The sequence below is a fragment of the Charadrius vociferus genome, unplaced genomic scaffold (genome assembly GCF_000708025.1).
Source record: "Charadrius vociferus isolate BGI_N301 unplaced genomic scaffold, ASM70802v2 scaffold301, whole genome shotgun sequence".
Taxonomy (NCBI): Eukaryota; Metazoa; Chordata; class Aves; order Charadriiformes; family Charadriidae; genus Charadrius; species Charadrius vociferus.
Window position 1 is genome coordinate 912,244 of NW_009646842.1, and position 14,092 is coordinate 926,335.

The following is a 14,092-nucleotide window of genomic DNA, read 5'->3' on the forward strand; positions in this document are numbered from 1 at the left end:
TGTGTGTATGGGGGGGTCGCACCTCTGCGGCCCGCCGTGCGTGGGGAGCTGTGCGGTGTGAGCAGCAACACCCTGTGGGGTGTGCGTGTGCCTTCTCCAGGCCCACTTGCTTATGAAGACCTTGGCCGTTCCTCCCCGTGCCCTGGTTCGGCTCTCTGCCACTGCCTGGGGCAGCCTGGCCTTGGGGTTCTGCAGCTGGAGGATGGGGTACCCCTTTGGGGAGCTGTTCTGCTGTTGAGCTGATTTCTCTCTGGAGTTGAAAAACTACATTTTCAGACGGTAGTCAAAGTCAAGAGGTAAATGTACCTCCTTAAGAGGTAAATGTCAGCTCTTCCTCTCTCAGACGCAGGCTTGTAACCGTGGAGGCCTGTTCAGCGGGACCTTGAAGCTTCTCCTTGGGAAGAGCTGGGGAGCGAGGGTGGGAAGCACATCTATGTGCTATGAGCAAGTGGTGCTGAGAGTCTCTGATATAGCCTGTGCTTCAGAAAACTCTGTGCTGAGCATCTCTTCTATGAGGAGAGGCTGAGAGCTGGGACTCTTCAGCCTGGAGAAGGCTCAGGGCTGTCCTATTAGTATGTACATGAAGGGAGGATGTAAGGGAGAACCAGGCTCTTCTCAGTGGTGCCTAGTAAAGGACCAAAAGCAATGGGCACAAATTGGAACACAGGAGGCTCCATGTCAACATCAGAAAATACTTTTTTCTGCTGTGAGGATGACCAAGTACTGGAGAAAGCTGCCTGGAGAGGTTATGGAGTCTCCATTCTTTGAGATACTCAAAAACCATCTGGACATGGTCCTGGGCGACTGCCTCTAGGTGGCTTTGCTGGAGCAGAGCAGTTGGACCTAATGTCTTCAAGAGGTCCCTTCCAACCTCAACAATTCTGTGATCCCTTTACCTGGAAGTCCTTGTGTAACAGTCTTCGCTGTGCAGGTGAGCAAGTTAGATCATAAAGGCCAGGAGGTGTTTAAAATCGAGGACCCTCTACCCTTGTGGCACACTGACATGTTTCCTCCTGTCACTAGGAAACAAGCCTGTAAGACGCAAGGCCAACAACAAAATCATGGCAACATCTGGTGGAACTGGCCGCTCTCCCCTCAGCATCCTACAAGATGATAATTCCCCAAGTGCTCCTGCCCCTCGCCAGGTAAAGCTTATTGTCATACTGCGGGAGGGAGAATGGGCTGAAAAACCACAAATTCTTCAATGCTGTGTTTTTTTAGGGCCCCAGTTTGGAACTGGGGTCTCCTAGGCCTGTAGAGCCTAGTGACTTCAGAAGTATTTTTCTGTGGGTCAGTTTTGTCCCTAGATGCATCTTGTTCAATGTCTGTATCCTTAGCCTTACCATGAGACATCAATGTGTCCTTTCTCTTCAGGCTGTAGAAAAAAGTCCCTCTTAAACATTGTTGCGAGAGAGCCAAAGCTTAATGTCCTGAAAATGGGCTGTGTTGCACTGAAAATTAACTAACTGCCACTTAACTTGTTTTACCCTTTATTTTTTGCTTCTTTTTTTTTTTATTTATTTCTCTAGGGTAAGAGGCATGTGTTGGGAGAGAACCTTGGGGAGAAGAAGGAGGTGACAGTGGATCTGAGCAGGAGCCTCAAATCTGGGAACTGTTCTTGGAGTGACTTGAACAAAGAGAACCATCAGTGTCCTTTTGTGGAGAACTAGATATTTACTTTTCCAAGATCTTACTGTAATTTGCTTCTATGTTTTGGGAGTCTTCTAGGGGCGAGAAATCCTTCAATAGACTGAAACTCCAGAATTGTGGTCGTTCTTCTCGCCTATCCCTGTTGAGGAAAGAGCACACTATATTTCTCTTTGCATCTTATGTACAGAACAGACTTTGAGTCTTCTATTGTATATCAGTTGTATTGATTTACTGTAGAGTTCTTATCTGTAGCAAATAAATTTGTATTAAACCTTTGCTTGACTGTATGTGTGTTCTGATAGGTCAGTAAGAGTTCCCTCTTTGCCCGGTGCAATGTTTTCTCTGGGGACAAGGACTCAGGAACAAATACTTCAACCTCATTAGCCCTAACACTCAGCTCTGTCCCCCGCCTGTAACATGCCACCATAGAGCTGTGCTGAGAAGGGTCTGTCCTTGAACCCATATACCTACAGAGTGGGCTGGGAAGCTGCAGCTCTGCAGGAGACTGAGGGATCTCGAGTCACTTCTGGAGTTCTGCTGCACCTACACTGGCCTGAAACTCGTATGTGAAGGACAGCAGCCTGTTACAAGGGTCTGGCATGAGGGTGGGATCCAAAATAGAATGCGATAGTAGGGTGTATTAATATCTTGACCTGTTCATAAGTCACTACACCCTGTTGACCTCCAACTCCCAGTAGCAGAGCCTTGGGACCCCAGGCTGCCGCTATGAGCCAACAAGTGGAACGGGGGATGAATGTAACAGCTGTCCCTTGCAATTGAGCTCAAATCTCCAAGGTTTGCCAAGGGTGCATTTTCAGCTCTCTATCCCGATTGTAGGACAGCAAGACTCGGGACTAACAGCCTCTTCTCAACAAAAACACTGGTGAGGAACACCATCCCCTGGGGACTTTGAGGTAGAGCAAGGCCTGCAGATGAAATGTTCTTTGGATGGGGTCAGCAGGCAGTAGTCAGAGGAGGACAATTAGGTTGGCAGTAGCTTGTTGCAATGTTGGAAAGAACACAGCCTGCAGTGCTTATGTAAGCTTTCTTTATTTGCCTGGGCTATGAAGATCTATTACAGATTTGAAAACTGGGGCTGATGGCTACTGGTTAGACAGGGTCATCACACAATGCAGGAGTGAGGCAAAAAGAGAAGGAACAGCAAGAAGCAGACAATAAATAAGAATAAATATAATATTCCCTGGTATTCTGGCAGGTCTGAGGGCTACCTTTCCCCCATTTATGCATAGATAAGACTTGAGCTAAGTCTTCCCCAACAGAAAATGAGCCCAATTTACACTACCTTTTTTGTTTGAGGTTGCACGATAGAAGTCTCAAACCCAGTACGTCTCTGAGGCTGTCTGCAGGGATACAGGACAGCTGCACAGAGAAACTGGGTAGAGTCAAACCGGGGACAGAGCTTAGTCTGGGACAGAGGCAGTGGATGAGGGGTCCTCTGAAGGATGGGTGCCAAGGTGGGTAGAGGCGTTTGAAGAAAGATGCAGGGTGTCTGAGCTGTACCGTAAAGTCCTGAGATAGAACAAACAGTGCTCTCTGCAGGTCTTCAAGCCTGCACGAGGCTGGAAACTGCTGGGCTTGTTGAGAGGTGGAGAGAAGGGCCCGTGTGTGTGATCCTTCTCCCTAGCTCCCCCTGCTCCCCCCTCCCCGACCTCTCCTTTCCCTTTCACTCTGGGAGACCCCTACAAGTGACCTGTGTCTAGAGACAAGCTGGAGTGGTAGGTAGGCGTTTCTGTTGTTCTCAGCTGACAATGCTGTTTGCGTGGGCTCGGGCTGTGGGCCGTGCTTCCGCTGCTCTTTCCCGCTCTGCTGCCGTCCTCAGTTCCAAATCTTGAGGAAGCTGTCCCAGGAGCCGGTGGCAACGGCCATGCCATCTGCCGTCACCCCCAGGCAGCTCACTCTGTTGTCATGGCCAGAAAGGATTCCTATGGGGGGAGAGAAGAGAGGTCAGGAAAAGAAGTGGGGCCTGGGAGAAACGAAGGGGTTGACCACGGTGAGGACACACATCGTTAGGCTGTGTACCTACATCCCTGTGTATCGTGCTGTCCATTCCTGCAGAACATGTTACCATCAATATGTGGTTAATAAGAACAAATGTGCAGAAGAACATTTGTGAATGACATTCAACCACCACCCATGGGACTGGCCAAAGAACAATGTTCTAGGGAAGATCCAGCTAGCTGAATCCTCATACAACTGCTTTCACCCTGGAGCGACGGTAGGACTAAGAAAGGATGGCTTCCTTGATAAGACTGAGAAATAGCAATGCCGTTGGTGGATGCATTATAAATTTTCAGAGGCTAGGGGCCACATCCGAAAGAAAACCTGCACTTATGTGCATTCTGTGTGTGAGCATCAGGGAGTATCCAAAGATGTTGGATGGAAGCCCAGGGAATGAAAGAGGGACCTCCAGGAGCCACTCACCCACACGCTCTGCTTTCAGCGAGTCCCAGATGTTGCAGTTGAAGTCATCATAACCAGCAAGCAAGAGGCGCCCACTGCGGGAGAAGGCGACTGATGTGATTCCGCAGATGATGCTCTCGTGAGAGTACACTATGAGCTCCTGGTCTGCCCGGAGGTCAAAGAGACGGCAGGTGGCATCATCTGAGCCGGTGCAGATGGCTTCACCATTAGGGAAGAACTGAGAAGGGCACATACCAGATTTTAATCAGGCTGTGCCTTACAGATTTCCTCAACTGTTCACCTCTCTGCTAACCACCAGCAAGACACGGAGGTAAGAAAACCCAGTGGGACAAGACACAGGATCATAAAAGTTGAGTCTGAAAAGGAACTGAAAGGAAGCTGATGCTTCTCCGAAGACCTAGTAAAGCCCTTCCACCTCAAGAAAGCAAATGACCTAGGGGCTAGAGCTATTGGAAGACATCCCAAGGTTTGAGGAAGGATTATTGTCTCTTTAACTCCAGCTGTTAGTTTGGGGCTTGACAAGTATCCACCCATTATCCCCCAGATGGGGTCTGGCATGATTCAGAGCTACGAGAGCCTTTCTCTGTCTGATCCTCATACCCCAACCTTCTCATACACAACCCTTTTCTGTGTCCTTGCTCTGAGGAGCGAAAAAGAGCTCCTCAGGAGCAGGTATGGCAGAAAACCATACGGCTGGCAGGGTAGCCATGGGCCAGGTGAGAAAAGCTGTGCTAACTGAAGTCAGTGGAGGGTGGTTCAAGCAGCAGACATTGCAGGAAGCTGGCAGACTCATTTGGTTAGCTACATGGGATTAAACTGACATGTTTCTTGTCCTGCCACCTCCAAGGTTCTGGTTTGACTCCTTGCCTCGGAGGGGGATACTTGCCCTCAAATGTCTGTGCTGCCTCCTGTGAGGATTTCGTCTTCAGAAGATCTCCCTGTGATCCCAAGTTCCCACCTCTGCTGTCTGGAGCTGACTGAGACCCTCAGCTGAGTTAGATATTCCTGCTTCCTCACTTGTGTCATGCGCCAGGGCTCCTGGAGCATGCCTGAACCATGGTTCTCAACAGCTGCTATGAGCAAAGCTGCACCAGCACCTGTGATAGGGTGCTGAGCTCCACAGATCATGGTGTACTGGCTGAGTCCAAGCAGTGCTTTGAGTCAGATCTAGATGTCCTGGTGCCCGGGAAGAGCCAGCCTCCAAACTTCAGTGAACTCAGGCCCTCCCTGCTGCAGGATGGATCATGGGGCCAAGGTCTTGCAAGACATTTGTTCCCCACCCCACTGTGACAGCTTCTTTCAACCTTGTCCCAAGACCCTGTTTCAGAGTTGGTCTACCCTCCATTTTCCATGCCTCCCCACCTCTGTGCAGATGGCATACATACACAGATGGCGTTGATATCGGACTCGTGCCCTGAGAAGGTCTGACGGCAGGTGCCCTCCCGCACATCCCACAGTTTGGCAGTAGCATCACAAGCCCCAGAGATGAAGAGTTTGAAGTCTGGGGAGACGGCCAAGCTCATACAGTCGCCGGTGTGTCCCAGGAACACAGTCTTCTGCTGCCCTGTCTCGATGTCCCATAGCGCACTGTGGGAGAGGAGAGAATTTCTCAGAGACAACCCATGCAGAACAGATGTAGAGCTGGGCTGAAGAGTTGTCCCACTCACAAACAAAAGGAGGGAAGCCATGGGCCTGGCTACAGCATGGGAAAACAGGCGAGAGTATCGCCAGAGTCAGTTTTATGCAACAGGAGGTATCTTCACAGCTGTTTCTGGTCATACTTTTGCCAAAGCAGAGTTAGACTAAAGCTGGGGGGGTGTGAGGTTTGACCGTATTCCCATAACTGCATCAGCTGAAGGGAATACTGAGAGGAGGTAAGAGGGACCCGCAGGCAAACAGCTGAAAAAGGTCTGCTATATCCATGCTTGTAGGACACATGGGCCATGTTCACTGGGGTCCCACATCACAACCAGGCAAAACCTTGATCTCTGCTGGAAATGTCACATCCTGACTCATCCTTGATCAAGAGGTTCTTCCAAAACAAGTGTTGGGATGGGGTGGGGGTGAATAAAGACTCAGCACTCCTCAGAGTCACAGCACAAGTGAGACCTGAGAGCCAGGAACCAAAGGATCCAGGCACTGGCTTTGCAGGTGTCTGCTGCACAGTGGGCAAGACTTGAGAAGTGGAGCGCGTATGTGGGCTCCACATAAATTTATGGTGTTTTCTGTTCTAGGGTGAACGACACTGTGCTTAGTCAGAGCTGACAACATAGTCCCTACTGCTTCACCAATAGACCTGCGTCTTGACCTGATCTCAACTGGCAAAAGAAGCACCTGTTCTGCCAAGGGAGGAAGAACAGATCTGGCTTCCTAAGGTGCTCTCTGTGGCATCCTCGTGTAGAAGCCATTTGTCCTTAGACTGCAGAGCAAAAAGACTGCACTTGCTGATGTGCGCCGTGCCTCAAAGAGCCAGAGGTCATGTCACTAGGATGCGGAAGATAATACTCACCATGTGGTATCTCCAGAGCTAGTCACAATATTGTTGTCATCAAGAAATCGGCAGCAGGAGAGGTAACCTGGGAAGTGGGAACAAGCAAATATGAGAAAGGGGGCAGGGCTAGAAGGGTGAAGTTTGGAAGCAGAGGGCACCCAGGTTGCAGGCAGGCAGCAGACACACCTGTATGAGCTGAGAGCTCCCTGCTCACTTTGACGTTGCCTTCACGAGTCTTGAGGTTGTAGATGGAGCACATGTTGTCAAGGCCCCCACAGGCTACAAAATTGCCCGAGGGGGCATAGGCACAGGTCATGACCCAGGAAGAACGCAAAGGGATGGCATGAACCTGCAAGGACAAGAAACCCTGTCAGGACTCTGGCAGCAGAGAGAGCAGGGCAAGGGCACGAGCTCTGAGGAGACCCACTCCAGCATCCCGCTTCGCTGCAGCCGCCTGACTCCTACCTTGTTAGTTGTGTACGTGTCCCACACAATCAGTTTCCCGTCTTGTGAGGCACTGACCAGAAGTCTGTGAGAGAGGAACAAGACCACGTTAGTAGCTCTCTTCCCATCAGAGCCTTCTCGCCCTTCATACCCGTGTGCTGCCCTGCATCCAGCAGGTCAAGCAGCGTGTCTCTCACTTGGAGTCTGTGGACCAGTGCATGGCGTAGATCTTGGCCAGGTGCCCACGCAGGGTCCTTCGGGTCCGCATCTGGATGCGACCAACAACCTCCACTCCAGACACAATCTGAGGAAAGAGTAGGGGCAGAGAAAAAGAAATAATATTGGACTGGCAGGAGCTTTACCGCTCCCCACATCTTTGCCTCCTAACTCTGCTTCCCAATGGGAGACAGTCTTCCTTGCGGTGGTGCTAGCTGACCCACACACACACTCACCTGCCCAGCCAGCCCTATCCCTTACCTGAGCAAGCGTTGTGTCTGCACAGGCTTTCCGGGCATCCTGGAGAAGAGACAAGAGCAGATGAGACAGAAAAAAGCTGTGTGATGAAGGCAGTGGCAACTGAAATTCAGGGGCATAGCCTGGGGGCTGCTACCAGTAGGAACTGTGGCTTTGCTGTGTTTGGACTGTGGCCAGCATAGGGGGATCCTGGTCTGTGACTAGGGCACCTTGGCACGAGTCAAACATCAGGAAGGTGAGCCAAAAGCTGGTCAGCCCCAATTTACCCATGCAATACCCTTTCCATGGATCCTCCTGCCTGGCAGAACACCAGCTTCCTTCCAGGCAGGGGAGGTCCTGGGGACACCCTACACTCTTTGGCTCGCTGCAGACACAATGTCAGTGGCCACTTCCTTCTCACTGCTGTAGTGTCCCCTCTTCTCTCCCTTCCCCTCCCTCTCTTCCCCCACTATGCTATGAAGATTTCCATTAGCACTTAAAGGGCTGTGCAGAACTGCAGAGGGCTCCAAGGATGTAGATGGACAAAGTTCAACTCCAAGTTGTGACTGAGGAGGAGAACTTGGGCACGGAGCGGGGGGGTGGGGGAGGTGGACATCACTCAGCAGTTTCATGACCGTTGCCAGCATTACCGCAATCTGCTTCTTCAGCTGCTCAGCCTCCTGCTTCATCTGTTCCATTTCCCCCATCTTTCTGACCTAGGGGTGGCTCCTCCACGCGGGGCAGCCTTGATTCTGGGGGAAAAAAAAATCGAAGGAGAAAGGTGTGAGGTAGAAAGGTAGAATATGAGGGCTCAGTTATGCAAATGTAGGCATCTCTGATAAAGGCTTAGTGACCATTTCTTGGCTGAATGCTTGGTAATGCCATGCTGTATCTGGTCAAAGCCCTTAGTATTTGGGAAGATTGTACTGGGCCTGATCAAATGTCCATTTGGTCTTGTATCCTGCTTACATGTACACTTGGAAGCTGAAGACCTCCAGAGCCTCTTGTTGAGGTTCTGGCCACACTTGTCCCCTCACCTCTTTATTTTTAACTTCTCCATTCCAAGCCCTACCAAGTCCTGGGTCCTTTTCATCAGGTTCTCCCTGTCCATGGCCAAGCTGTCCCCCTCGGCTCCAGGAGGAGGAAACTTGATGGAGGGAGCCAGGGAGTGCAGTGGCTATTTCCTATCATTTGACCTACGCAAAGCATCACCAGGCAGTGCCCAACAGCTTGTTGACCCTCAAGGAAATCTGGGGGCTTTTGAGGTGCTCTGTCAGGGTTCCCTTCTAGTTTTCCATCCTCCCCTCCACCCACCCACTCCCCACCCCAAAAAAAAAGGTGAGTGCCTAGGGAAGGATCTAAGAATAACACAAACAGATAGTGGTATTTCTCCTACTTTCCTATCCCCAGATTTTTAATTGATGTCCAAAGCTAGAGGCAGCATTACAGTGTGAAACCCTTGATGGATTTTTCTTCTATGCATTTGTCCACACAATTTTTGTGCCCATGTCAAAATTTGGCATCCTCAGTACTCCATGATGATGACTTCCACAGCGTAGTGGCGGGCTCTGCAAAGAAGTCCCTGGTTCTGTTACTCCCCAACGGCACTAGTTCCACTTGGTGGTCCCTGGCTTTTGAGTTGGAAGAATCAGCAAACAAATGGTCTCTCAGCATCACTTGGTATTTTATGGATCTTTGTCATATCTGTCTTCATCCATCTCTTTTCCAGACTGCAGAGCACACTTAGTCATTCCTCCCATGTAAGCCGTTACATCCTATTACCTCTGTTGTTCTCTAAGCCCTTTTCAGTTGTTTACAGAGTATAGATGATATGTTTTTGCAGAGAGAGCAGTGAACCAAAACTGTAATCCATATTCAAGATGCAGGTGCACCATATGATTATACAGCATCTCTGTTTTGTTCTCTCTTTCTTGTTATGTGCACTTAAAACTTCACTAGTGATTCTACCATCTTGTAGACAAATCTGGCCTTAATTGCTTCAATCTTTCTCCTGGGTAGGTGTGAGTGTCCAGACGTGCTCCAGGTGTTGTTCATGATTAGAACCAGTACTTCGCCCCAAGGCCAAGAAATGCTCCAGCAGCATCTGCACAATTTCTCCTAGTCGCTATGGGTCACGTCACCTTGATGCCTCTCTGGCCTGTTGCCTGAAGGACTTGTTTCTTCCAGCCAACGGGGCTTTGGGTCCTTCCATGCCAGGCTGCTGTCTTGCTGTGGGCAAGCCCATACAGATACCTTTCAGGTCCCACTTTTGCTCGCTGCTTCATAGATCTCTTCAGGTTTCCCTCCAGAACCCTTTCCCCCGAATGTCGCTGTGGCTTTCTTGGCTGAAGGATGGGGACAGACCAGCACCTGAGCTGGGTGTTTCCACTGCTTATTTCTTCTCTTGTTTTGACAGAACAGTGAAGAAGGAGTTCCTCCCAGCAAGGATGCATAGTTGCACCTGGTCGAGGGATGTTGGCCATGAAATCCCACCTGCATGCACTTCTCCTATTTTGGGAAGGGGCTGGGCACCCCATGCTGTCTCCGACAGACTGGGGAGATGCTGGGGAAGGCCTTACTGCTTTCAGTAGAAGGCTACACATCCTCCTTATCTTGTGGCATTTCCCCCTCAGCTTCAGTGTACAGTCGAGCTGTGGAGACTGTGTCCAGCTCTGGTCATTGCCTACCAGCGCACCAAGTGGCATACCTGAACTTCCAGCCACCCTGTGGAGACCAGCCCTACCATTGTGGTCCACACCTTCTTCTTTCTCAGTTTTCCCTAGGACTGATCCTACCTGCCCTCCATCAACCCTAAGCATTGGATTGCCTTTCCCTTCTGGGCCACCTCTTCCCTTTGACGCCCTCCTTCCCGTCTCCTCTGCTTGGTGTCCAAGCTCTCCAACCTGTTATTCCACACACCTTTGGCCATCTGAGATCATTGTCCCTCCACCTGCCCTAATCTGTCTGTGTGGCCTTCTGATTTTACCCACCCAGACCTGCATGGAGATGGGAACCTTGTTCTCTCTTCCTTCCAGTTTCTGCCCCAGGTGAAGCTGGCTGCACATGTCCTCCTCACTGCCCATGGGATCCCCAGTCTTCCTTGCACCTCTCCTGCTTTTTTACCGTTCTCTTCCTTTCCCCAGGTGTTTCTTTCTCAACTCTGGCACAAGCACAGGAGCGCCAGTTCACAGGCACCTGCTCTGTCAAGTTGCACAACCAGATGAGGGGCTTTCGGAGCCAGTAGGCAGATCAAAGGGCAGGGGCACAATGTCGAGGACGGATAAAAAGGGCTAAATATAGAGAAGGTGCAGCTCAGGTTCAGGACTCTGTCCGAACCTTTAAATCCCTTTGAGGGAACGCTCTAAATGAAGTTGGGAATTGTTCTCAGCCTCAGAAGGACAAGGAGCCACAGATGAGTGATAATAATAGCTCCAGCTTCGCCTGTCACCTCCAGCCATCATGTCCCAGTGCAGCTTGTGGAGAGTGAGTTACCTGGTCCCCAGCGGAGTGCAGCTGCCTCCCAGGAGGACCATGGCAGGTGTGCAAAAAGAGCAGCTTGACATGGTCATGTAAATTTAGGACAGGAAATGGGGGAAACAAATAGGGGAAGAACAGAGGAAAGGAGAATGGAGTTGGGAGTCTGGCCAAGGCACGTTCCTGCCATGAACCAGCGGGACCTTGGGGATGCACATTTCTTGTGGGTCCACAGATCAGCTCATGGTTGCTCATGGTAGCTGCCCAACCTGGTTGTAATGGGAAAGGCTTCTAAATGGTGCACGCTCAGTGCTTTCTCAAAGTAAGGGGTCTTTCAGGTGGATGATAAGCAGTGGAGGAAACCAAGTCCTTTGGTATCTTTGAAACAGCAATTCACCACCACTCCCCAGCATTGCAAACAGCTACTGACAGGAGGACCTTGGCACCAGCACTTGTCCAGAGTTGTGCCTCCTACAAGCATCACCGAGGAGCACAGCACAACCAAACAGAGCTTGGGCTTAGCTGGTTCACGCCAGCCTTCTTCTCAGCTCTGCCTTGGTTGCTCTCACCCACTTCACAGCTCTTGGCTTTTGAAGCCACGTTTCATTTCTTCTGCTCTCCAACATCACTGTTCTCTCCCCTCCCGCCTTTTCTGACAAACTTGCTGGAGGCACCTGCTGTCGCCCTCCTGTCTGTGGGCAACCAGACCCACCCTGAGCCCTTGGGTGTCTGCTCATAGCAGACCAAATGCCTCTACTGTGGTGCGAGGCTGAGGAGGGTCTGGAATCATCCGCCTTCCACCTTCTGCTGCCACGCCATGACTTTTCAGGACAGTGGCTATGTCCCTTGCACCACGCCATGGCGGGGGCCCAGTCTGCACCCCAGGGGCTGTCACAGTGAGCATCACTCCCTTGTGGGGATGGGGGCACAAGTGATGGGTGGGAAGAAAGGGGTGGCGAACTCCCTTATTTCCTATCCTCCGGACAGCTTCCCCCACGCTGCGGAGGGGATGGTCCCTCTGTGGGATCCTGCGAGAGGGCTGTAAATAGAAAAGGGAAAGGTGCAGGAGGGAGGACTGAGCATTGATAGGCAGCATCTCTGGGTCTCTGTGTAATCCCTGGCTGGCCTCGCATGCTCGCCCTGGTGACCCTGGGGTCCTTGCAGAGCCGGATACAGAGATGATCCCCCTCTCCTGTGATGGAGATCAAAGGCCAGGGTAAAATTACCCTGCTCTGCTCCTTGCTTTCTGAGGGCTCCTTCTCCATCCGGAGAAGCAGCCAGCTGCAAAGAGGTGTGCACAGGGGCGCACCGGGAGTGCAGGACCGTGTATGGGTAGCGAGTGCTAGGTCCTTCAGGGAAGGCATTGCCCTCCTGTTCTAGTCCGGAAACCGGTGAGATTTACCTGCCAAGGGAAGAATAAGCAACTCCATCCCGTGCAAAGCCCCTCACCATCACAAACACATCTCAGTGCTAACCACAACTCTTTCTCTGCTGTGATCTTCCCTCCCACATTCTCAGATGGGATCAGCTCATGTGCAAAAACTCCCCACAGCATCACACCAAGAAACCCAGGGTCCCAAGTGCCAGGCTCACCAAGGTGACCTCAGGCATCACAGCAAGGCAGCATCCTTACCGGGATCTGTAGAGCGCAGTGAGTCGCAGTCCCCCCTGGATGGGACCTTCACGGTCTGCCTCCTCTGCTGAGATTGGCTCCCCACCAGCCAGAAACCCCTTGTCCCCGTGCGTTCTCCAATCAGTCCTGCCGGTCCACCCAGCAGGTCCTTTGCTCCCTCTCCGCTCCTCAGCCTCTCCCAGGACTGATCTCCCCATGGGGAGCTGGAAGGCTGTGGACGGGAGGGGTTGGGGGAGGGCTGATTCCAGGAGCAGCGTCAGGCAAATTAAATCAGACACCAGAGACTTGGGGAAATCGGATTGGGACGTAATGCAAAGCAGGTGGATGGGGAGGGGTGAAAAGAGAGAGTATCACGCTGCTCCTGAAGGGAAAGAAACCATCACAGGCGGATTTGACTCCCTCTGTTTAAACCAGCAACAAACTAATAAAGTGAAGATTAGCCAGAACAGGCTAGGATTATCAGTCACTGGGGCAGGGCTTGCTGCACCTCACAGTCCACAGGAACTCACGTTTTCCCAGGAACAGCGTGCCACACGTGTCCTGGGCAGGGCGGGAAGAAGGATGCTGTCACCCACAGTGGCCCTGCCAAGGGAAAACCCATGGCAGGGATGGGGTGACACCTGCTCTGGGCAGCAAACTGGGCTCTGCAATGGGGAAAACAGAACTGGGCACAGGGGCCAGGGGTGGCAAAAGATTTGGTGGCGTGCCTTTTGGCAGCCACTTTAGTGGGATGCTGCGAGGGGATTATCTTGGCCTCAATCTCTTTTAATCTCTCCCGCGGCTTTGGCCCAAGCCCGAGATAAATACCTTTTAACGGATCTCATCTGACGTCAGGAGGCCATCAGTCTAATCACCCAGGCCACCTTTGGGCAAAGCAAGCCAGAGATGTGGACTATGGCCCCTCACCCCCCAATACACCCTTGTCAAGCAGGAACCATCCAGTGCCCCCACATAAATCATTGGGATGGACGTGTAAGTGCTAGTGTCATGGACCTCCTGCCAGAGAGAAGGAATTTGAAACGCACACATCAAATTGTCTTCTTCCGGTGACTCTGGGGAGGCCAGGAGGCAAAAAGGGTTGCCCATGCAGGTTTCCCAAGCCTGCATGTTAAGGAAGTGCCTGGATTTAGACTGAGGGAAGACTTCTCTTTCCATGGGGCTGGGACCCTGTGCCAACAGCGATGAGGGGATCACCCACTCACCTCTTACACCCCTGGCCCTACAGATTTCTTCCATCTGAACTGTAGCTGGGGTCCCCGTCCACAACTCTCATCAAGGCCTGTGTATGTAATGACCCCAGATTGATCTCTGGCTCTTAATGCTTCCCAGGAAAAGGGTCACTGCTCTTTTTGATACTCCACATCTACCCCATTCAATTCCCGTTTGGCTACAATATAATCCCATCTTGGGACACTAATCCCCTGGGCAGTGACAGCAGATTGTCTTTGTATCAGGGTGGAAAATGATAAACAAAATATCTCTTCTGCTTTCAGGGGCAATTCGGT

General features: G+C 51.4%; 2 protein-coding genes across 3 annotated transcripts; one reads left to right on the forward strand and one right to left on the reverse strand.

Moving 5' to 3' along the window:
• Positions 1-675: 675 nt before the first annotated feature.
• CDCA3 (cell division cycle associated 3) lies at positions 676-1,670 on the forward strand. The gene is made up of 3 exons (XM_009892913.1): positions 676-745; positions 1,024-1,145; positions 1,530-1,670. Exons 1-3 carry the CDS (start codon positions 676-678, stop codon positions 1,668-1,670), a joined length of 333 nt encoding a protein of 110 aa, XP_009891215.1.
• A 1,649-nt stretch (positions 1,671-3,319) lies between these two features.
• On the reverse strand, positions 3,320-8,187 carry GNB3 (guanine nucleotide binding protein (G protein), beta polypeptide 3). Of its 2 annotated transcripts, XM_009892438.1 has the most exons (9): positions 8,131-8,187; positions 7,505-7,543; positions 7,225-7,331; positions 7,049-7,112; positions 6,770-6,932; positions 6,602-6,668; positions 5,478-5,679; positions 4,093-4,309; positions 3,320-3,593 (listed from the first exon to the last, which is right to left on the reverse strand). In XM_009892438.1, the coding sequence occupies exons 1-9, from the start codon at positions 8,185-8,187 to the stop codon at positions 3,487-3,489; spliced, it is 1,023 nt and encodes a 340-aa protein (XP_009890740.1). In that variant the 3' UTR covers positions 3,320-3,486. The 2 variants fall into 2 exon arrangements, with proteins under 2 accessions (XP_009890740.1, XP_009890748.1); XM_009892446.1 differs by lacking the exon at positions 7,505-7,543.
• Between the last annotated feature and the right edge of the window lie 5,905 nt (positions 8,188-14,092).

What these genes read in the sequence shown, in the direction of transcription:
- CDCA3 (XM_009892913.1), top strand. Translation starts at nt 676, where the DNA reads ATGTCAACATCAGAAAATACTTTTTTCTGCTGTGAGGATGACCAAGTA. An exon ending in GGAGAAAGCTGCCTGGAGAG is followed by an intron (nt 746 to 1,023) that starts GTTATGGAGTCT and finishes TCCTGTCACTAG; the next exon opens with GAAACAAGCCTGTAAGACGC. An exon ending in GTGCTCCTGCCCCTCGCCAG is followed by an intron (nt 1,146 to 1,529) that starts GTAAAGCTTATT and finishes TTATTTCTCTAG; the next exon opens with GGTAAGAGGCATGTGTTGGG.
- GNB3 (XM_009892438.1), bottom strand. Translation starts at nt 8,187, where the DNA reads ATGGGGGAAATGGAACAGATGAAGCAGGAGGCTGAGCAGCTGAAGAAG. An exon ending in CACTGGTCCACAGACTCCAA is followed by an intron (nt 7,113 to 7,224) that starts GTGAGAGACACG and finishes CCTCTCTCACAG; the next exon opens with ACTTCTGGTCAGTGCCTCAC. An exon ending in GCTGAAAGCAGAGCGTGTGG is followed by an intron (nt 3,594 to 4,092) that starts GTGAGTGGCTCC and finishes CTCCCCCCATAG; the next exon opens with GAATCCTTTCTGGCCATGAC.